Here is a 24,136-nt window from a genome sequence, read left to right as displayed (position 1 = left end):
TCAAAGAAGAAATCATTACATTAAAAACTTTGTTGGAAGAAGGTAGGTGATTTGAATAGGGGTGAGGAAGTTGTATAGAGAAAAGGAGGATAAATGTGAGAAATTAGAAGCTGAAGTGGTTTCATTAAGAAGAGATATAGAGAAGAAAATCATTTAGTTAAAGAGTAGCCCAAAGTCTATCTTTGTCAAATCAGATCTCAGTTTACAAAGGAGAAACTAGCTTAGTAGCAGCTACAATCAAAGAAGATGATAGTGGTACTAGGAGCCGCAAGAAAGAAAGCCAACAACAAAGCCAACAAATGAAGAAGGAGCCAAAGGTCAAGAAAAGAAAAGCACCTAGAAGATCATTTTCATATTTAGGGGATGTAAGATGCTTCAATTGTTAGAAGCTTGGACATATTGCATTAAATTGTAGAAGCATGCAGCAGAAGAAGCATTTAGATAGAAGGCCCTATCAAGCAATTAAATAAAGAGGACTTCCCCCTTCACGAAGTTCGGAAATAATCATGTATAACAGCCCTTTTTATGGTTATTTCTACTCATGTAATGGTTTTGGTCACAAGGTTGTTGATTGCAAGTTTCATGCAACAAGGAGTAGAAGCAAAAGTTCGATTAGCAAAAGATTTGAGTCGTTTCCTCCCTTCCTTGGTCACATAAGATGTTACATATGTGATAATCTTAGGGAAAAAGATCACAAGCTACCAAAGTTCTTAAGGTCATCCAGACAAAAGAGAAGGATCCTACAAAGCCAATCAGTGAAGAAGCTAGAGAAGGAAGTGCATGTCAAGGATCAACCCCTCAAAGTTTGGAGGAAGGAGCAGCAAGATCTTGCAAGAAGAAATTGAGGCTCGCATGGCCTCAGGGGGAGCATATGGCACATCATGATATTGCATAAGGGATCATTGAAGATGTTTCCATAGCAAGAGTAGTGCATGTGAACAGATTTTCTTATTAAGGATATGCTTGAGCTCAGGGGGAGCTGTGTGAAGTTGTATGTTATTGCTAGGTTTTTTTGATGCATATTCTTTTTTATATTGACTATATGTTGCAAGAATTTATGCTACTAATGTTGCATCTGTTGAATTTATTATGATCAGGGCATTAATAGGAACTTTGTGATGTGTGAATGAGAGAGCTTGACAAAGTGTGGATTTTATATGGAGATGGCACAATTAAAGGGGAGCATCATATATGCTTCCAATATTTCAGTGATTTATTGATGGCCTTATGGTACCCTACTAGCAGAAAAGGAAAAAGGCATCGTTTGGAGGAATTTACTATATTATTCATGCTACATTATTATCTGACATTGATCTTTTACAGGAGTTATCAAAGATTTAGGAGCATGTGTTTTGGGTTTGCACGGATTATATGGTTCTTCATAGTTTTGTATCAGTTAACATGCAATTGTTTGTATTCAGATTGATGGTTGTTAGAGCTCATAATTTTCCATTGCCATTATTATATGCTACTAGTGATAATGAGACTGTTATGCTTGTGTTGTTTCCATAAAGAACAGGATGATGGTGGTATAATGGTGGTGGTTTCCTACTCATTTGACACATTATTTTCTTGGACACTTACCGTTGTTGTTGAGGATTCTGATCCACTAAGGGTTTCTATGAAGATGCTTCTTGATCTATTGTCTAGTGCTCTAGCTTGCACTTTTGCAAGAGCATGGATTCATGTTGTCGTGCATGATTTCTATATTGATGAGGAGGATTGTTGAAGTGATATGTATTGTTGCTATCAATGCATCATTTTATTCATGTTGTTGCTACTAGTTCAGATCATTTTGTAGAGGTTTATGCTCCATATGGTGGTTGTTTTTGCTACCATGTTTTTGTTACAGAGGGTTGATATCTAGTGTTGATTGGTGTGTTATGTTGTTAACTATTGTTGTTGTTGCTATGAGGGTTTTCATGTTGAAAATAGCTTTCATTATGTTGTTGATATTTTCTACTACTAGGCCACCAGGCTTTGCCATGTATTGTTGTTTGATGTTGTTGAGATCATGAACTATGGGTGATATTTTGAGAGTTGGACACATGCTATCATGCAATATGTATTGTGAATATCGTTGCTATGTAGATCCATATTGTTGGTCATAAATTCCATGTACATGCACTATATTATTGTATTAGAGGACTCCCATGCACTAAGTAGCACTTCTGACAACCATTGTCTTAGTTTTGTATTGGTCATGCATAGAGGAGATTCATGGTGGTTGGCATGTATTGTTGTCGTTCATTATGTTTCAGCCATGTTTGCACCTTAGAGTGAAAGATAAAGCCTTGTAACTTTGATGCTCTTATTATTGGGTCTATGTAGGGTCATGAGAGTAATTTTCACAAGTCTTAGCATCTTTTTTGATGAGCAATCTAGGCATGCATTATGATGAGTCATATGAATTTTCCATGTAAGCATGTATTAAAGCCATGTAATAGTGTTTCTTTTATTGTTTGGGTGATGAGGGAATGCTCTAGTGTTGGACATCCATTGGAGAGAGAGTCTAGAGTCTTGTTGCAACTATGTATAGGTTTTGGCATCGTCTTGTAATTCATGATGAAGTATTGCATTTCATGTACATCACTTGGTCCGGATTTGTTGGGTCAATTTATGGCCCCTTTCATATAGCAAAGAGATAGAATTCATTGTATAACATACATGGATATGTTTTTTTGCCCCAATACCTATTCAAGGGAAATGTTCCTATTTGCACAGATGTTGGGTAGATTTATTGTGTCACAGGATTGATGGTTTGTTGTTGCTGCTAGAGATTAACATACAGAGAATAATGTTGTGATGTATGAATTTTCTACTACTATGATCTAGAAAGAACGGTAGAGTTGATCGAGTTTGATGTTGTTGTTGAAAGGACAAGTGTAATGTTGCTTTGGTGTGTTGATTGATCAGATCTAGTTTGTGTTCAAGGAAATTTTATTCCACATCTTTACTAGCTATATGATTGTTGCCATCATTCACCCTAATTTCATCTTTTTTAGCCATGCATCCCAATGTTTATCACATTGTCATTATAGTGGGCTTCTTGATTCAATGATGTGTCCTATTGCAGGAGGCATAAGCAGGCATAGGTAGCAGTGAATGTTGATGTACAACGGTATGGATGAGATATTTGTAAGCAAATTTTGGCATGCTTGTTTCAAAGGATAATAACTTTTCTTTGTGTAGGAGAAGGATGTCAACAGTGTGGAGAAGACGGTTGCAACTCATTACATGTGCAAAGGGAGTATTTTCAGCGTGGAGAAGGTATGGTGTACTATCCTTGGTATGTTTTTCCCCTTGCCATTGATGTCAAAGGGGGAGAGAGTTTTGTGTGTGCTCCGCTTCAGGAGTTCACTTTAGAAAGGGAATTTTTAGGTTGACATCATTAGCAAAAGAGGAGCTTGTTGGCATGTTAGTGTTGCCATTGATGTACTTGATGTATGTCATTTATTCAAGAGCCTTTGTGTATTGTATTGAGTCATATGTAAGTATTTATAAGATTTTCATGATGTTGCAAAGAGTTGTCACAGTGTCAAAGGGTCGATAGGAAGTTTTCATGATGTATCAAGCTCACTCCTGAAGTTGAGCTACAAGTTTGATGTCATTTGATGCATGCCCTATAATCATGAAGTCTATGCCCTTTACTAAGTCATAAGTATTATTTATGGAAGTTTCATGATGTGTTAAGGTATCAAACTACTTGGGGAAGGCTATCTATCGTCCCAAACATCCTCCTAAAGTAGAGTTGCCAAAGTCCTTGAGGAAGGAGGCCTTAAGAGGAGTAACGCGGGCTACATGTGGAACATAGAGCATTAGTAACACAATAAATGGCTTAGGAACCTGAGATATAATGCAGGAAAGTAGAGCAAAGGAAGTGTTACTCTATTTTGATTATTTTCTCCGGATTATGCACACATCTCAGGTGTTTTTATGATTTTTTCTGATGGTATTTGTTCGGGACTTTTGATAAAAAGGTCGGGAAAGCTTAAGTAAGTTCTAGAAGGCTAAGTTCTAGAAGGCATTTAGTGAAGAATATTCTCATTAAGTGAAGTAGGTGCCAATATTAATTCAAGGATATTGATCCAAACAAATTCTATGGTGTGAAAAGAGTTGTTGAGTCCTCCATCATCCGATGCATTTTCCAAGTTAACTATCTCAGAAAAATACAAATAGGAGAAAGCTATGAGTTTATTTGGTTGTCTCTTTTGGAGTATGAGAGAGAGGGTGTGAATGGCATGCGAAGGAGAGAATGAATGGTTTTCAGTGGTTGTAGCAGATTGTCCAGAATTTTAGAATTCTTCAGAGATCAGCAGTAAATTAGAGTTTACAGTGCTAAGAATTAAGAGACTGAATGTACATTGGTAGCAGATCATTGTGAGAGTAGTAGCAAAAGAGAGATCACATAGATCAAAATATTGCATGTTGACATTGTTTTTATTGCAGGAGCCACACATGGATCATATTATTGCATGTTGATATTGTTTGTATTTAGGATTTGGATGTGTGGATTGTTTTGAGATAGATTTTGGTTGCAGAATGGAGATGTTGTTGTTGCGTGCATGTTGAGGAGATCATATTGAGCCCAGTGTGGAAATTTTGAAATGAGTTATGCATAGAGGTTAAGGAGGTTGGGGCCTTTGGCAAGTAGTGGCTTGCTCAGATTGGAGTATGACTACTTGCTAGTAGTGGCCATCAAACTGTAGTTGGAGTCGTATCTCCTAGCTGGTGGTGGCCAGCTAATCTATGTAAATATTTGCTTGACAGATAATAAAATATTCAAAGTAGTGCAACCACAGCAGGGTGGTTTTTTTCCCTTCGGGGTTTCCACCAGAAATATCTTGTCTCTTTATGCATGATTGTTTTATGTGTTATGGCTTTTATGTGTTGAGTATTGATGTAGTTGCATGTTTAGATTACCATTTAAATTTTGAGTTGTTGATCGTTTAATATATTGGCAAAAAGTTTTAAAAATTTTATAATTGCCATCACCACTGATTCACCCCCTCCCCCAGTAGTGATCTACATTTCTAACAAAATGGTGATTCAATGGATGTATCCAAAATATCTACGTACATATCTTCAAATAATAAACATCAATTTTAGGTGGAGAGGAAGCTAAAAGCAAACTCGGAATAAAAAATTCATAAATTTTCTTATATTTAACTTCGAAATAATCTTCATGTTATACTTAAAACTTAGTTATTTAGCTAAGTTATATGATAAGTCCTTTTGATTAATAATGTTAATCCTTGGTAAAGAGACTGACTTGGATCACACTTCCATTGTTAATAGATTTTGGATATCTTTAAGTGACTATCTTTCAACGAATGTGTGTTTATCTTTCATGTGATATAAATCCTCCACTACTCAAAAGGTCAAATGATTGAGACAAGTTGCAAGGGTATTGATTCTTTGTTCTCTCTCTTGATGTGCTTAATTCACTGGTTTTACACTTCCACGCAAAATCATAAGCATCTCAAAAGAGACTAGGCCATGAATATTCAATTCTCAAAATATTTTGAGATGTGGTTTCGCCAATGAATTGACCTCCTCTTGGCCCATCATAAAGACATTTCACGACTTTGCAGCGTCATCATTTTTCAAACATCTAAAGAATACTCCGTCAAAGTTCTTTGGAAACTGTTGCCATTAATAAGCTTGTATTAGGTGAACTTTAATCGTAAATCCCTTTTTGATTTCAATTTTATATGACTTGGATAGATCCCATGGTTTAAAAAATATGTCAGATCAACATGCCATGAGTCTATGTTAGCTGTAATAAAAGGGATTTCATTGGTGTGAACTGAGAATCCATTCCCCATCCCTCTTCTTCCTTTGTTGTAATATCTTGCAATATTACTACCAATTTGTATGGTCCTTACTGATGCACAATATAAGCATGCTCAAATCCAAGATCATATTCTTGTATGTATGTCATCTAATTCCCTCTCAATTCCCCTAATCCATATTCCCTCTCAATTCCCCTAATCCATATTGAATAAATAATGATCAAACAGCAGGGTGAGGAACTATCATTTTAGTATGGTCTTTCAAAATGTGGGCCTAAAGTGCTTAACATCCTTATAAACATCATATGCCTACTTGTCTACAGTGGGATAATTGAGCTCTTCTCCTTGTAGGTTAGTACTCATGAAAAAATAGGTGCTTCATTTCCTTTAGGATCACTCTGTGTTAAGAAACTACAAGAGAACAATTAACAGTGAATATGTAAAGAAGAAATCAAGTTGAAACTAGTATTGTGTAAACTGGAGCGTTGGACATAGCAATTTTGATTACTTTCAAACAAATCATTTTCTTCCTTGTTCCATTTGAACTCTGCATCCTTCTTAATCATTTTTTGTGGAAATTTAATAGTTTCTATAAAATCTAGGATTTCCACACAAAATTGATCTTCCCAAAAAAAAAATACATGGCTTTCTTATTGTGTGGTAAAGCTAACTGAGAAATAAATTTCACTTGCTCAATCTCTATAGTTATGCCTTCGTCGGAAATAATACGCTCAAACTATTTAGCTTAGATGACTATGAAAATATTATTTTTCATATATAAAGAAATCTCATATTTCCTACATTTCTCACAAATCTAAGTAAGATGTGTAATATGATCTGCTCTATTTTTAAGTAAATAATTATGTCATCCAAGTATACAATGAAACTACACTTGATAAGAATGGAAAGCAATGTCCATTACACTTGATAAGAATGGAAATGAAACTACACTTGATAAGAATGGAAAGCAATGTCCATTACACTTGATAAGAATGGAAAGCAATGTCCATTGCTCTTTGAAAAGTGGCTTTGAAATTAACAAGACCAAAACTCATTCTCTTATAAGAAAATGTGCCCCATTTGGTTTAAAATGTGGTTTTCAATCTATCCTCTTTAGTGACCAAGACTTAATTATATCTCAAGAAACCATCAAGTAATGAAAACATCTCAAATTCTTATGCGAGTTGCAGGGTATGTTCCAGGTGAGGAACCGAGTAGTTGTCATTCTCAAAAGCTTTATTCAAGTTTGAAAGTCAACACAAACAAATCTCCCAAGTTTTCTTTATTATTGGTAATAAGTTAGTTAAACATGCAAAATATCAAACTTGAAAGATAACTTTAGCATCCAAACGTTTTTTCAACTCCACTTTCACTTGGAGCTTGAGAGAATGATGCATCTTATGGAGGCTTTTTTGAAAAGGTTTCACAACCTTCTTCATTGAAACTTATTTCTCTTGTTCAAAACATATTTTAGCAAGATTTGTGATTTTTGGATTTTCATAGATTCCTAAATTGATAATATCATGATCTAAAGTGGAAATGTCGATTTCATGTTTAATGATATTTTAAATCTACTTTGCAAATCTATTGGGCCCCTCCAAGTATTCCAATAAATACAAACCATAGGAAACATTAGCAACTTAATCAATTACTAGATTTCCAAAACATGGAACAGTAAAAATGTTGTAATTCATCAAAGTTGTTAATTAATCATAATACTTCTTATTAATAATTATTTAAATAGAGCTACAATGTATCGTATTTTTAATTTTTCTAGCAATTATTTATAAATCCTCAAAGACTTTCATCTTCTTTTATTTTTAAATCTATGGTCTTTTTTAGACCTTATACAAGTGCTTCATTTTCAGCAATATTGTTAATGCAATCAAACTCTAACCTACATGAAAAACCTATGTTTAGCCTTAGAGATCTATCAAAAAGCAATTAATGTCCACTCCCTCTTGGAATTTAAAAGTGTCAAAAAAATAAGGTCCAAATGTTAAGGGCATCTCTAAGACCTATTGTATTTTCATCTACAAAATTTAGATTATTTAAGGGATTAGAAGTTACATATTTACAAAGCTAGTGTTAAAACCCATTCTTCCATAGTTGTCTTCCTATATAGACAATTCCGATCATATATTTTTAGGTATGTTAAATTTTTGTGAGAAAATTACCAAAGTAAGAATCTAGAGCATAATTTCTAAGAATTGGAATTTTACAATTTTTACTACTAGATCATTTGTTGCCTCAAGATTAATCATTGTTTGTTCCACATATTTTTCTCTATCAATCTTGATATTATTTGACTATCCATTCCATGGAAGTCATGGGTATAACCAATGCAATGTGAATTAACTTTGAAGTTTCTAGGATTAGTCCCTATTAAGTAACAAGCTACACACTTTAGGAATGTCTACTACAATGTCTACCACCTAGTGAACTTTCAGGGTGGAAGCTACTCAAATTAGATCCTTTAGTTCACCAACTATTTCAACTTTTGATCTATCACGCTGACTTATTTGAGTCAGCATTCATTGGTATTGCGCTCAACTTTCGACAAACATAAGGCATGATTTCAGAAGATGCTCCCAAGTCTATCAAACAATTATGCACACCCTGATTGAATATTTTGAACACTAATACGAATGGAGTTAAAGAAAGCAATGTTGCCATGTGGCAGTGAACAAATCATTACTTGTCATTTTATTGGCACTTCTAATGACTATCGTCATTTGTGCATCTATGTATTTCAAAGCATTCAGCGATGACTTACATCGATGTGTATTTTACATACATCAAGTATTGAAATATTTGCTTTTATCCTTTTTAAATCCTTAACGATGTTATACTCCATGGAATCTAAGTGACTAGTTGAATGTTTATTGGTATCAAGGACGACAGATGGGATCCTAGTGATATGCCATAGTCTAGGTTTTCTTACTGTTTCAAGCTTAAGATGTAGTTGGTTGTTGTTGTGGTATGGGTCCATGAATCTTGGTGTGATAATTAGTTTGAACTAGCAATCCCTCTTCAAATACTTCTTTCTCTTCAACCTAGTTGAAACCAAAAAACATGTATAATAAGAACATAGTTGTTTCACTAGGGTTTTCCTGAGTTTCTTCTTCTATTTCTCCCTCTAATCGCTCCCTAGATTACTCTCCATATATGCAACCATTTGAAAACATTTTTTCTACCATGTCCATAGCTTTTATCCATTGAGGACAACCCTTTCTGAAATGATTAGCTTGACAATAATTGCAAGAATTATTCATAGCCGCCCCTTCTAAATCAAGACTCAAATTTACGCGTGGGTGTTCAATAATCTAAAGTTGTAGGCCTTCTATAAAAAGGTCTATATGGCATCTGATTGGAAGTCCCTTCTCTAGTATTCCTTTTCATGTCTATGATTTCATTAGATTTATGTAGAATCATCCATGGATAAAATCAATCCACAATGTATCTCTAGCAAAATGTCCTTGGCTTCAAGAAAAACCTTCTAAATTAATTTTAAAATAATACAAAGTTAAAAGCTTCATCATCCCCTCAAGGAAAAAACCTCCAAGTATTATGTTTATATATTTATATAGAATAACATTGTTCATGCAAAAATAGCCACGCAGATTGTTTCTCAAATTGAACTTCAAGAGAACTAGGAGGTGGATCTTTTACATTTTCCTCATTGAGTAAATAAATCATCACATAAACTTAGATGGGGAAGCACATATTGCTCCTAGGTAACTTCAAAATGGGAAAAACATGTTCCAATATATTTACATATTTTATATTTTAGGAAAAATAGACTCCCATTGAATCACTAATTTCAGTGGTCCGAAGTTTGTGAAGATAGTCATGTTCCAAAGAGGAAATGCCCCTAACCCTTGCTCCATGCTTCTTTGCATCATTTTCAAACTACTTGAACACTTCTCACACTAGCAGAAATTGTTCAAGTGAACCGAAGCTAGGAAACTTGGACCATACAATATTATCTTCTATTAGATCCCAAATTTTAATGCAAGGTAACCACTCACAATCAACCTATTTGTGTGACTCATTTGATACTCTATCCCAATAATTGATGTGTATTCTATCCCATACAATTCAATCTTATTCAATGGTTTAATATCATGATCCTTTTGACCTCTTCTTTTATGTATCTACTTGATATAATTCAATTGGTCCTACGCCTTCGATGATAAATAAGATAGAGATATTCAAGTCACTTTCTCTCTTCGAAGTTTGTTTCACTATTCCCCACTCTCAACTATTATAAATTAACAATTAGGTTAGCAACTTATTCCTAAGGCTCTAGAAATGGTTGATCACCCCAAAGTTAAAATATTCTTTCAACTTCCTAGAGTGTGCACTCGTTGTAACAAAAGTCCCTTACCTTTATCTCCTACTTTGGGAGTAACATATTGGGGAGTGATGGTGTTCAATAAAGTGGTTGTTGTTTAAGAGTTTGTTCTATCCTTTCTAGTTCCTCTTGCTTCTTTTCCTCATCTCGTTTTCTTTTTTCCTTATCTATCAACCTCTTCTTTTCACCTTTCCCTTTCTTTCTCATTCTTCTTTATATCTTTATTCCCATTATTGTTCTTTCTTTTAATCTCGATTTCTTTTCAATTTTTCAACTTGTAATTTGTGTGCCTTTTCTCGTCTTATCCATGCTTCTTTTCTTTTTATTCCTCTTCTTGCTACTATCTCTATTAATTTCATTCTTAGCTAAGTGTACCCTTCTTGCATACACGAATTCCTTATGCATCTTATAAGCCCTGTAGCATCTATGGACAATCTTGAACATTCCTTGCAAAAGATGAGCCAAAAATTGAGATGACTGGATAATGTCTATTGTATTTATTATTCCAACATGCTAATTCACATGCATCGAGTGCTCTGAGATATGCCAACTCAAGTTGACACCAGATAAAATGTTGGTAGCACAAACCACATCCATGGGGCAAGAGACCATATAAAATTTGGGCACCACCCCTCACTTAGCTTTACAATCTCTCTATCATTATGTTTAAAGAATGAGAAAGAATGGTTGCCTAATTGAACACACAACCGATGGTAAGAACTGTGTAGGCCAGTGGTAACCATACATTTTTTAAATGTGTGTACGATCATTGTTTACCATACAACTTGGCTATTAAAGCCATGGTATATAAATAAAGCTCTATCAAATTATTGAATGAATAAACACCAACTAGTTTCCCAAAAAAATATTTTTCCCTCTACCCACCACCTAGAGATGATCTTCTTGACGCCATATTCTTTGTTAAATTGCTTAACAATACCTTTGATCATGTATACCTCTAATAGTGGCAACTTGCAGTGTTTCACTATCTCATATGGCAAGTAGGATCCTTTGCATCTACCCTTCTCATTCAAAACAGTGCTACTCTGTCATTGTGAGAGTTTATCCAATCAAAGCCCTTTATAAAAGATTTTCTTGAGTTTTCCTTTCAAAAACCGAGCATACATTTTTCAATTCCTCAAATTGGTTTTAATAAAAGAACCTTGAAACATCCCTATAAGTTGAACTAACAACAATGTTGTATAAGAAAGGCTATCAAGGTTAACCCCTCTTAACTTTTCAACTAATCCTTGACCTTCATGCATATTATAAGAAAACAAGAACCTAAGCAAACCATGCATCATCATTGCCAAATCATATTCAAACTTGATGGATTTTAAAAATCATGAGAAATTTATGGCAAGTTAATACTCCAACCAAAGCTACAAATTAATGGCAATATGGCATGAACAACGATTATCAACAAATTGTTTGAATTTTCTATCAACAACCAATTTCTATTTTGATGCTTTGGTAAGTTTCAAGACCAAGTAACCCCAAGGGGCAGCTCAATTGGCAAATATCGTGAAAATGTCATTGATGAGTTTTTGAACTTTTTATCAATATTAAAGGTGAACTTTTGTTGCCAATTAAAGTTTCTAAAGGGAGTTGTCTATAGTCCAATTTTTGGAGTTTCCGGTGACTGAATCTGGTGGAAAATTTTGAGATGAAATCTTAATTTGTGTTGTTTAAACTAGTTTTTTGACTGTATATATGGATTCAGCGCCATGAAAAACTCCTAAGGCACTTCTATTGTGCAGGGTTTACCCATCAATCTTGTGATTTCAATGAATTCCTGCCAGATTTTAGAGAAATTAGATCAGAAAAATCCACCAGAAAAGCTTCCAAAAAGTCACACTAGAGACAACTCCTTTCTAAAGTCTCCAATACATAATGGAATGGAAAAGTAGGTGAAAATGGAATGGAAAAGTAGGTGAAAACACTTTGAAGGCTTTAAAATTTTTTAGTTTTCTTGATCAAAGGAGTTAGGGGATAAGCAAAGCAATTAAAGAAAAAGTGGTACTAGAAATTTTGCAAATTTTAAGGTGCTGATCTCAAGCGAAAGTCAAACACAGTCAAATTGACAGTAAACATTGCAAATACTTTTCTTACACTGACCCAACTATTCTCCATAGTGGAGCATTTTGGTACCGGACATTCCAAAACCAGAAACCCAAAGGAAACTAACAGCAGTCTGTGCAAGCCACTCTAATGGACTATTTTTTCCATGGGAAACCTTACAGTGAAAGCAGAAGGCTTGCAAAGGCTATTAAAGAGGCCTCGATGTGAAACCAAGGATTCGAATTATTCTGGCCTCCTAGCAAAAGCGAGCTTATTTGGAATTAGTTTGTACACACGTGTTATAAAGTAGCTAATGGTCAGAATATAATAAGATATGTCGGTAATTTGACATTTAAAAGTGCATTTTAAAACCCACGAGTATTTATAACGCCAACCTATATCCATAGATACTCCAACATATACCTGTAGATATTAAGATAGAAAAATGGTTCCCTTGATACATTGTGTTTTCAACTCTTGCTGCAAGTGACAGGGAAAACAGTCGTTACACCATTTGAAACCCCAATTTGGTGCAGAATTACTAGCCATAAAATAAAATTCAAAGTGATACCACTATCAGATCACGGACAATTTCCATTTCGAGATTCTAGAGTATCTAAACAACAGATCACGGACAACAGATACCGAAAGTATCTAAACAACTCTGCAGAAAATGCCGGAGTACAGCTCATCTGTCTGGTTTGATTTGAAGCTAAGCGTCCCCAGGTATAAAAATTGGTAAAACGGAAAGAAGGCAATAGGTTTCTGGAAACGGTTATGGCAAGGGTCCCAATAGAGCTGGAAACTTTGTGCAGATTTCTTAGGAAACCACGGGAAATGGCAGAATGCAGGGAAACTGTTACCAAAAACAAGATGAAATTCTCACGTAAAGGCTCTGAAGTTTACGACACTCTCCAAACCACTGATGTGTTTTCGGCATCAGAAGTTTATTTATCAAACTTTGAAAAAATCATAAACAATGTAAATATTATCTAATGTGAACAAATAATATCACATCCACTTGTAGACAGAAAACACTCAAGCGGAAAGCTTAGTGAAAAGGGACTTCATTTTACAAATTTACAAATATCGCAGAAATTCATGGATTGCAGCATCTGACATATTAAAGGTATAATGTCGTTTCATAACATACATGATATTCCAGGCTAAACAGTGAAAGAAAAACCGTAATAATGCATACGTAAACTCTTGTTAATAAAAAACCAGCCATAATGTGAGGTTTCTTATTCAAAGATATCCAGTCGTATATTTACTTTTTTGGGCTATTTTGCAAACATTTATTTCCTGGGGGTAAAAACTAGATTAGAACATTGCTTCAATATCTTTAACAATTGAAAATTAATAATACCAAAATATGAAGAGAACCTCCTAATTCCAAAACTTGACAAAACTGAGAACTGCAGTGTTTTCAACTAAGCATATCTAAACTTGCAAAATGATCTTCTGGTTGGCCAAAGTCTCCAAACATGCACTGAATAGTAGCAGAAGAGCACGACCCAAGACTTGGCACATGTTATTTCGTTGCAATAAATTACCTCACTTCACATCACATATCTTGATAACAGAGGCCACTCCTATGCGGTGTAACGCAACAATTGCATCACCCTTCTTACATAAGCCTTTCGCCATTGCTGTTTTAAGAGCAGCATCCAGAATCACTTCAGTAGATTCAGAATCAGTTGCCTTTGCTGATCCTTCTGCCAGAAGTGGGACCAATCCTCTGTATATAAGACTGTGCCTGGCAGGAGTTTCATCACTACATGTCCAATCAAATGAATCTGTTGTCAGGACAGGAACCACAACAGAGAGAATAGGTACAGCTGGTCTGTACTTTGCTACCAATTTAGCAGTGGTGCCACCACGAGTTAGAACCACAATGAGTGTTGCCTTTGCTTTATTTGCAGTTCGAACAGCCGAAGATGCAAGACTCTCTAGGGGGCTCATAGGTAAGGGAGTAGATCTTATTAAATCTTTAAAGATAGCTGAATAGTCCAGCGAAGATTCAGCTTCTATACATATGTGAGCCATGGTCTTCACTGCCACCTCAGGATATGCCCCTGCTGCACTTTCCCCACTAAGCATAACACAATCAGTCCCATCTAGAACAGCATTAGCCACATCTGTAGCTTCAGCACGGGTAGGGCGAGGAGACTTAATCATCGATTCTAACATTTGAGTAGCAGTGACAACAGGCTTTCCAACGAGATTGCACTTGTATATCATCATTTTCTGAGCCAAGAATATTTTTTCAACTGGAATCTCCATACCAAGATCTCCACGAGCAACCATAAATGCATCAGACTCGCGCAAAATTTCATCAAAGTTGACCACGCCTTCCTGATTCTCAACCTAGAAGGAACAACATAAGAAATAAGCCATTGCAGTTCTTTATAAACAAGTACACTCTTCAAAAATACACTAGAAATCAAGAAAACATCTTCTCTTCTACTTCAGTGCTCCATAACATGGTACAATCTAATCCAAAAAACTTTTTAGCAATCAATTCAGAATGACAATCAGCCAAGTTGGTCAAGCAAAATAAGTGACCATCCAGGAAACATTTCTGAGAATGACCATAGCAGGTTTACAAAGTATGCAGGTTTACACAGTATGTCATGTATAGACAACATCCAAGAATGCAGGTTTACACATTATGCCATGTATGCAGGTTTTTGCACTGTCCTCCCAGGCAGTCATGTTCTCTAACCCTCTTAAGCTGTTTTTGTTTCCCCTGACAATGAGTGGTGAAACATTGGTATATCTAAATAACAGCACAGTGATATCCAAAACCCTACATACACATCTTCAGACAACTCTACATAAACCTTGAGCATGGGGAAACCATAGGATCATTCCTGTAAGCAGATTTCTTATCATAATCACCTTAAGCATGGGGAAAACAAAATCAAAAAAAGAAAATTTTGAATGCAGATTCTAAAAGCACTATACATGCATAAAGGTCAACCCCAAAGATTTCAGCAACCAAAGTAGCAGTAAACAACATACCTTTGACATCAGCATAATGTTCTTTGAATGCTTCCCCAATACTTGCCTAACATTAACAAGATCTGAGCCCTTTCGAACAAAAGAAAGAGCAATCATGTCTATTTTGTTAGGAACACCCCACACCAAAATATCCTCCTTGTCTTTTTCTGTAAGAGTCGGCAGATCAACCACAACTCCAGGCAAATTAACATTTTTTCTCTCGCCGAGGACAGCCGTATTTTCACAGCGACACCTCACTGTGGCTGCCTTTTTATCAGTTGACAACACAGTAAGTGTGATTGTCCCATCAGCACACAAGATTGTATTACCAGGACTTAAATCTTCTGCCAGTTTTTTATAGCTCATGGAGATCATGTTAGTATCACCCTTAATAGTGTAATCTGTAGTTATTGTGATTTCCTGACCTTCCTTCAGTTGGATTGCTTTTGCATCCTTCAAAAATCCAGTTCGAATCTCAGGTCCCTGCAAAAAAAATGAAATTCTATCATCATGTCTCTAAAGTATACTAAAACTCTAATAATTATAGATGAACGTGTATATTTGAAACTCACAAAGAACATACCCACAAAGCAAAAAACGGGAAATAAAATTTGACAAACATATGAAGAAATAAAACAAAAGGGCAAATCCAAGGAATTCAACACTTCTTATTAATACACTAGGCTTAACTTAAAGGATGTTACCTTCAGCTCCTAAAACACTACACACCAATTAATCCTTTAGATTTTAAAAATTGTCAAGGTAAATCTCCACGGGAAGATCGATCCTTTTTTGTGAAAAGGGCAACCACAAACATGACCAGGTACCATACAGAGTTGCACAATGGTCCAGCTATAACCAAACTGAGACTTAATATAGAAGGATAAAGACATCAAAAATTCAGGAAAGGGATATTCCTTTCTATAATAAAATTAACCTTGTTTCAAACAAACTCAATGCTCATGCACCTGGCAGATACTAACTTAAAGAATGTTATCTTCGGCTCCTAAAACACTACACACCAATTAATCCTTTAGATTTTAAAAATTGTCAAGGTAAATCTCCACGAGAAGAACAATAATTTTTTGTGAAAAGGGCAACCACAAACATGGCCAGGTACCATACAGAGTTGCACAATGGACCAGCTATAACCAAACTGAGGCTTAGCATAGAAGGATAAAGACATCAAAAATTTGGGAAAGGGATATTCCTTTCTATAATAAAATTAACCTTGTTTCAAACAAACTCAATGCTCATGCACCTGGCAGATACTAAGATTAATATTTTTTTGTGAAAAGAGCAGCCACAAACATAGCCAGGTACCATACAGAGTTGCACAATGGTCCAGCTATAACAAAACTCTAACAAAACTCTTAGCATAGAAGGATAAAGACATCAAAAAAACGTGAAAGGGATATTCCTTTATAAAATAAAATTAACTTTGTTTCAAACTAACTCGATTATAACCATTATTGTTCTTTCTTAATCTGCACTGAACTAACACATCGAACTGCAGTGCCCTATAAAAACAGATGTGCTTAAGTTTACAAGACATGTATGACCATGATACCAGAATTCCTCATATAAAGCAGTGCCACTGCCAACCATTAAATTTATACAAGCTACTTATTAGTAAGTCTCCTATTAGGATTAAATTTATTAGCTTATTTGACTACCATAATAACAATGTCAAAAATATGTCTTTACAACTCAACTTTCAAACAAAATCAAAAAAAAAAAATCAGAACTCCCTGCCACATCAGTAACTTTTATCTCTATTCATCAGTACGTCTGAAGTAGTAATTCTCAAAATCCTCCTTGGGCACTTCAAGGCACAGCTTTTTTGTTAGATTGATAATAACAATACTTTAATATACCATTAATCCTTCTATTTTATTTTTAACAAGAACTCTAACCAGAGTTCCATCTGTATGTGAACCAAATAGCATTTTTCCACCAATATCTCATAGAATTGGCAGTTCAAGGCTTGAAAAACATAAAAAGTGGTTGTGCTTCCACTGTTGAACCAGTTTTGGGAAAGGACAAGGTGAATTTAGCCTTGCAGTATTCATTACCTAGCAAAGTCTGGTTCTCTTCACCTCTTGGACAAATATATAGTAACTTTAAAGTCCCAACCCACCACTATAATCACAAGCTCCGATTCAAAGGCTGTGGGGTGTATTGCAGATAGTTTCTGGCTTTCTCAAATGCCAATTTGAAAGACAAAGGGATGCCTGGGATATGACATAAAGACCTATTTGGATGTTTCAGTATCCAATATGCCAACCATAGGACACCTGGGATATGATATCAAGACCTATTTGGATGCCTCAGTGTCCAAGATGTCAGTTTGGTTTCTTGACTATGTTTGCTGCTACGAGATTGGCCAGAAAAGGTCTTTTCTGTAGAAGGGATTTCGGAACTATGATATTTTTCCCAGGGAAAGACTCGAAGCAATCAAACAAACCTGCTTAATGAACACATGTTTAGAATGATTCCTGAAAACTGTCCTTTTCAAATACTATTTCATGGATCAGGTTGTATATAAAGGGACTGGAGAAGAGGTGCCAGTAAGCAATGTTGCGAACATCAGCATTGGGATAAAATCGACAAGGGTCTGGAAAACCAAAAAATTGTAAAAGTCGGGAAAATATCAGTAAAAATTGACAAACATCAGCGAAATCAAGATACCATCAAAATATCAGTAAAAATCAGCAAACCTCGGTTAGGCCAAAAAATTGTGATTTCGAGATAAAATCGGGATGTTATCAAGATGTTCGTAACACTGGCAGTAAGCCCTTCTACAACCATGTAGCAAAGGAAGACCTAGTAAGACACATCTCCAGTAGTACCACAATTAAACAAAAAGGAGGTGAACAATCTGGAAGCATATTGGCAAAGGGGGTGCCAATCAATTTCAACATTTCAATCTTCTTTCAAAGGTCAAACACAAAGTAGGGGAGAGGCCCATGCTCCACCAAAGTTTGGCTATCAATACCAGGCCTGAAAAACTCACTGTTACAGATCATGGCATTACCACATTGTGGTAGGGATGAAACAGTTTAACTTGTCTTTGTGAGATGCAAAAACAATATTGGGAGGAAGAATGTTGGCTGTGGAAGAACATCTTCAAAACAAGATGTTAAGTGAAAGGTAAGTGTTGTAAAACATTATTGATAGTAGTAGCACAGAGAATATGGTCAGTGTAGAGATGGTTCAAAAGTTAAACATAGTTTAAGCAAAGGGACACAAGGTTTTTGGGTCTCACTCAGTCCTAACTGCAACCACAAAAGCTAAAATAGATCCTCTTAAAGGGCACTACATTGTTTGAATGTATGTTTTTTGAATTCTGTTGAGTAATCAATTAGTATGAATGTATTCCTCTGCCTATGGAAACAAAGAAAGTTAGCAAGTAGGGAGACATGTATTGGCCAAGTTCCCCCATATGGTAATGGAGCTGATTGGCATATCATGGACAGAATTTCTGTTGAAGCTTGCACCACATACATATGAGAATAGGAAGAAATCCAAGGATGCAGGAGCAAGAGATCTCCTCATAGACGACAATAGATAGGCAAAAATTGAAACCTGACCAATTTTTCAAACTGAAAGACTAATAAGTAAGCAAAAATTTGAAACCTTGGTTCTGACTCCTGAGAATCAAAGGAACTCTTAAGCACAGCTTCAAAAAATACATCTTTGAAGATTATTCACAGGTGATCTCAATCAGCTTCATATGGTAATGGAGCTGATTGGCATATCATGGACAAAAATTCCGTTGAAGCTTGCACCACATACATATCAGAATAGGAAGAAATTCAAGGATGCAGGAGCAAGAGATCTCTTCAGAGAAGACAATAGATAGGCAAAAATTGAACCTGACCAATTTTTCAGACTGAAAGACTAATAAGTAAGCAAAAAATTGAAACCTTGGTTCTGACTCCTGAGAATCAAAGGAACTCTTAAGCACAGCTTCAAAAAATACATCTTTGAAGATAATTCACAGGTGATCATCAACCTTATGAATAGGAGGACCAATAACCCATCCTACAATATGATGACCAATAGCAGTTGTTGGTATGTGTTTGAAGAATTTGGATTTCAGCATGTTACAAGATCTATGAACAAGGTGACATACTGGCTTGCCCAATGGCTATATTCAGCAAGCACATATCTAAACTCATCACCATCTACCCCATTAGGAAGGCAGATGAGTGGACACTAGATAGATTTGTTAACTATGGAGACTAAAGAAGGAGAACCCCCTTCTGATCCAACCATAGACCATTAATTGGGGTGGTTAAAACTTGAAACCCTATTCCACATTTAATGATAGCACATCTCCAAACTCATTCTCTCAGGTGACAAAATGAGATTGCCATACTAGCCTCACGGCAAACAGTAGGGGGCAAATAGGAAATACCACAACCCTTTCTTACTGCCCTTTTATTTCACCCATGCATGAAACAAGGAAGCATATAATTGGTCCCACCTCGTTTCCAGAACATTTGGCACACAAAAATTGGCTTGAAAACTCATTTACAGGCATATGGCAAAACCAACAAAGAAGAGCAAGGATATGCCCTATAATGAAGGCAAGGGAGATGCTCCCCAACCATTTTGATACCCTCTATCAGACGGAGAACTTTGTGGCTTGGCATGGACTGCAATCTACAGTCCAATAACTGCCATAAAGCTCATAGAGGAAGAAACAGAAATCTAATAAGATCACAGTGGAGACACTTCATCATGTTTCTGACTAATTTCGTCAAGTTGTACACAGAAAGGGTGGAGAAGTGAATTCATCTGAGGGCCAAATTAACAGAGGGGGCTGAAATGTTAAAAAGCATCTGCGCAGAGGATTTTTGGAGACCAACCAAGCCATCATCATTGAGGAGAATCTATGCTCAAGCTCTTCCAAAGCTTGGCAGAAACTTCAAGGGCTTAGTAGAAACATCAAGGCTGGACTATGTTGTCTTACTTATGCTTTGTATTTGTTGTCTGAAGTGTGTCAACCTTTTCTGGTACAACGTATGTAGCCGGATACCAGAGCATAGGCTATATCATATCAATCAATAGGGACATTGGGACTCCAGAGAGTTATGCTAATTGTTAGAAATATAATGTATGTAGATGAATGTCAGAGCTTTTAGCTTAATCATGCCAAACCATGGTTTTACTGTAACTCCAGAGTCCAAACTCTTATGCCAGATTTAGGTCAGTTGAAAACTCTTCCGTATGTTGGAAGCTCTCTCTAAAGAGCCGTATTTATTAAATACAAGATATATTTTCTTGATTAAAAACAATATTAACAGAATATTAGATCACCCTAAAGAGACATGCCTAAGTCTCAATAATATAGTAACATCCTCCAAAATTTAGAACTCAGTAAAGGCTAAAGAAGTTTGTTGGACTATCAGAAGCAAAATATCAGATTTATGCTTATGAAAACTAGTTATGATAAATCTCTGAAAATATCACACGACGAGGAAACTTTTGTTATTGCAAAGCATAACAGTATGACAACAGTCAACTTTGTGAGATTATATCCATTAATTAAAACTTTATTTTCTATTGATTAAATTAAAGTTGCATTTTTGTGAAAGGTTTGGAGGTTTGGACTTAAAAGTTTGCCCGGGATACCGAAGGTTTGGAGCTCTGTTCTGGACCAGTTTGGCCAATCATAAAGGTTTGAAGATTTGTTCCAGACCAGTTTGGCAAGTCCTCAAGGTTCCAGATGTGACCAAAAATAATAACTATAGTAAGCATACCTACTACTCCACTTCGTTTGCTCTAAGAAAGCAAGTCTGTAACTGAAGCAACAAGCAGAAACGCCACAGCAGGAATTAAGCTCATAGAAAATTGTACATTGACTCTCTGAGCCAAAGAATATCATTACCATATATTCACAGAAACACCACAACATGAATTAAGTTTATAGAGAAACGTCAACTGACCCTCTAAGGCAGAGGATGTCTTTACCATACCTAATGAACTAGCTTAAACATAGACCTGCAAGAATCGTCATCCGTCACACCAATATACCCGTGGATCTGCAAAATCAGACCTTTTCTCAATTAAAAGGGCATTAGATCGGTGGTATAGTAGCCCACCAAAAGGTGGTAGGTCTTCGTTTGACTCCTAGTTTGCCAGAGTCACTGGCTGTAATTTGGTTCGTACAGGTAGGCCAAACCCTCCACTTCAGAGCACTCAGAGGAGGACTAAAGGCTTTTTACCAGTTACATTTGATAATGATCGAAAGCTTATCATCAAGACCAGGTGCAAATCCCAAGTGATTTTGACAAAACGAATGCCCTTGCGGCTACTTGTGATTTTTAACGTAATTACCTACTTAAGCCAATCAGATCATCAAAAACCCAAGTCAAACGTAGATAGAACACCAAACAGACATAGATAGCTTGTTACACATATAAAATAAACAAGAATTAGCCAGCATGTACCTTGGTATCAAGCATAACGGCACACATTATCTGCGTATTATACATCGCTGTCCTGAGATTATCAAGCGTCTCTTGGTGATACTCATGTGAACCGTGAGAGAAGTTGAATCGGGCAACATTCATCCCAGCCCTCAGCAGCTTCTCGATCATCTCCACACTCCTAGAGGCAGGGCCCAGTGTACACACAATCTTGGTCTTTGGTACCCTCCCATCGTTGGGGATTTCCTTCAAAATACCCTCAATGTCGATGTTGGCCATTACAAAACCTAAGATGAATCTACAGCAGCTCGGATTCGCAAAAAGATTAGACGAGGACAATCAACTCTGATCCTCACCAAGTGATGGATCCGCAGCTTCAGAGAGTCGTTCAAGGCCGAACTTTTCAATAATTCCCGGCCTAATACAGATGGCTTGCCTCTAGCTGCCGTTCTAGGTTCGAACCACAGTTGCAGCTACCCGAACAATGAATAGGCGAGTAGGTATCCCTTGCAATCCTTAACACCAAACCTTCTTCGACTCCTTTATATTGGCTCTGCCAAACAAAACCCTTGTGGAGGGTATGCAACGCTGCACGCCCAGTACAGCAAACCAGGGGCTTAACCGTCGGGCAGGTATTGTGAGTAAATCCCACGCGCTGCTTTGCTATCCGTAGATCCAAACTGAGTTTGGCGGTTCGTTACTGGGCACCATTGACCGTAGATATGAATATTTTCCGCGATTTATTGTCCTTTTAAATATATTTAATGTATTTATTATTGGAGGGGGCGAACCTTTATTAATCAGCGCTGAAATTTGGTTTAAGATCCGAGGAATATTATTTTGGTGAGTTTGAATATGCTGTTAAAAGTGAATTTGCGTGTGGTCGTTGGCCCAGCCGTCCAAGTAAACCAATTTTCTTCCAGAAGGTTTTGAAGGAGAATTTTACTTTCAGTGTTGTGTTAGCATGGGTACGTGGTTTAAACGTTAAACAATGGGTGTGGTCCCATGGTTTAATTGTTTTTTCTGTTTGCCATCCATGGTTTAACGGTTGAACAATGGGTATGTCATTTTGCGTGGTTCCATGGTTCATTACCTAAACTGTGGTTGTGTTTATTCCACTTGACTTATGAAATGGGCCTTTTCGAGATTTGTGCTAGTCACTTATAGAAACGTATTGAACTTTTTGTGAGGATTATTTTACATTTTTTTATTAAATTAATAAATGTGTGATGTGGTTAAGAAGATGTGTTTCTTTTCCATTTTATAGTTTTGGTCATATTTTTAAATTCAAAGAAGTTAGAGTATGTATATGTGTAAATTTTAATCAAATTTTTGTGTGGAGATGGGTTTTTAATTCCACATATAAGAGGCCTCTCACACACTAATTTTGTATTTGGGTTGACCATAATTTTAAAATTAGATTCCCTCATAGTAGGTGCTCATGCAAGCCAAACATCGTGATTATTATGTGTTGTATGGTTTAGATGGTCACCTAGCCTTTGAAGTGCTCCCTCGCGAGCGCTAGTACACCCTGATAAATTCCCACGCAAGAGCTATATTTATGAATCTAGTGTGGTAGTGCACTTGTTCTACCTCACCCTGCACACAAATGATGGCTTTAAATTATTGCTCGGGAAGGCTCCTTGAACCGATGGCAAAGGACAGGGTCATTGTAAGGCAACTTCCATCTTTAGATATGTTTGAGTTTCCCTGGAGCAATATTGCTTACCTTTCTGAGTCTCTGACAATGCCTTCTTTTTCTCACCATGTCAACCATCTTTTGTCATCACCACGCATAATTTGGTTGGTCCATCTCTGGGTGTAATCTGGCCTTTTTAAAGGTGGTGATTCAGTGTAACATTCCATCCTTTATTCTGACCTCTTCATCCTCTCGCATCTACTTGATTTCTATGGGGCTCAAGTTGGTCGTTCAAGTTCTCCCTTATGCTTCATTTTTCTCCAATAGTTCTTTGACTTCTTTCACTTTATCGAATGCCATAACTCATTGTATGGTATCAGGCCCAATTCTATTTGTCGAACTCATGGAGGTATTTTATCGCTTGTGGGCGGAAATCTCTAACTGTGGCAATGTGGCTCTACAAAGGTTCTCACTCAAGCGTTCCCTCATGCAAGGAGCAATAACAAGTAGAAGCGTGCATTATAAAGTACTTTATTTTAGGCGTAATTACAAAGACTTAGCTAGCAATGTCATGGTTCTTCGTGGCTTCGGAAACAGGCTCCAGAGTAACTGTGGTCACATGGTCTATCACTTGAGGGAGGGTGGCTCCAACACTTGTGGCATGGGGAGGATTGTCCTTCACATCCAGCGTTTCGATGTCCTTCCTCACGCAATTCTCTACCATAGTAGGGAATGCTCCACCAAGTCATCAAGTGGTGGAAGTATTAGTTAAGTTTAGTTCAGTAGAAGCTCCCACCTTTTTCATAGTCTATGATTCCTCTCGGTCTTAGTTTGTGGG

At 36.4% G+C, this 24,136-nt stretch overlaps 1 protein-coding gene across 1 annotated transcript; it reads right to left on the bottom strand.

Moving 5' to 3' along the window:
• Positions 1-13,392: 13,392 nt before the first annotated feature.
• LOC149208932 (pyruvate kinase, cytosolic isozyme) lies at positions 13,393-22,346 on the bottom strand. The gene is made up of 3 exons (XM_089396215.1): positions 21,681-22,346; positions 15,241-15,702; positions 13,393-14,583 (listed from the first exon to the last, which is right to left on the bottom strand). The coding sequence occupies exons 1-3, from the start codon at positions 21,936-21,938 to the stop codon at positions 13,771-13,773; spliced, it is 1,533 nt and encodes a 510-aa protein (XP_089252341.1). The 5' UTR covers positions 21,939-22,346; the 3' UTR covers positions 13,393-13,770.
• Between the last annotated feature and the right edge of the window lie 1,790 nt (positions 22,347-24,136).

The sequence above is a fragment of the Pinus tabuliformis genome, chromosome 1_2 (assembly GCF_031772625.1).
Source record: "Pinus tabuliformis cultivar Carrire ecotype Pingquan chromosome 1_2, CPIR1, whole genome shotgun sequence".
In the NCBI taxonomy this organism is placed as follows: Eukaryota; Viridiplantae; Streptophyta; class Pinopsida; order Pinales; family Pinaceae; genus Pinus; species Pinus tabuliformis.
This window is presented reverse-complemented; position numbering and strand designations above follow the sequence as displayed.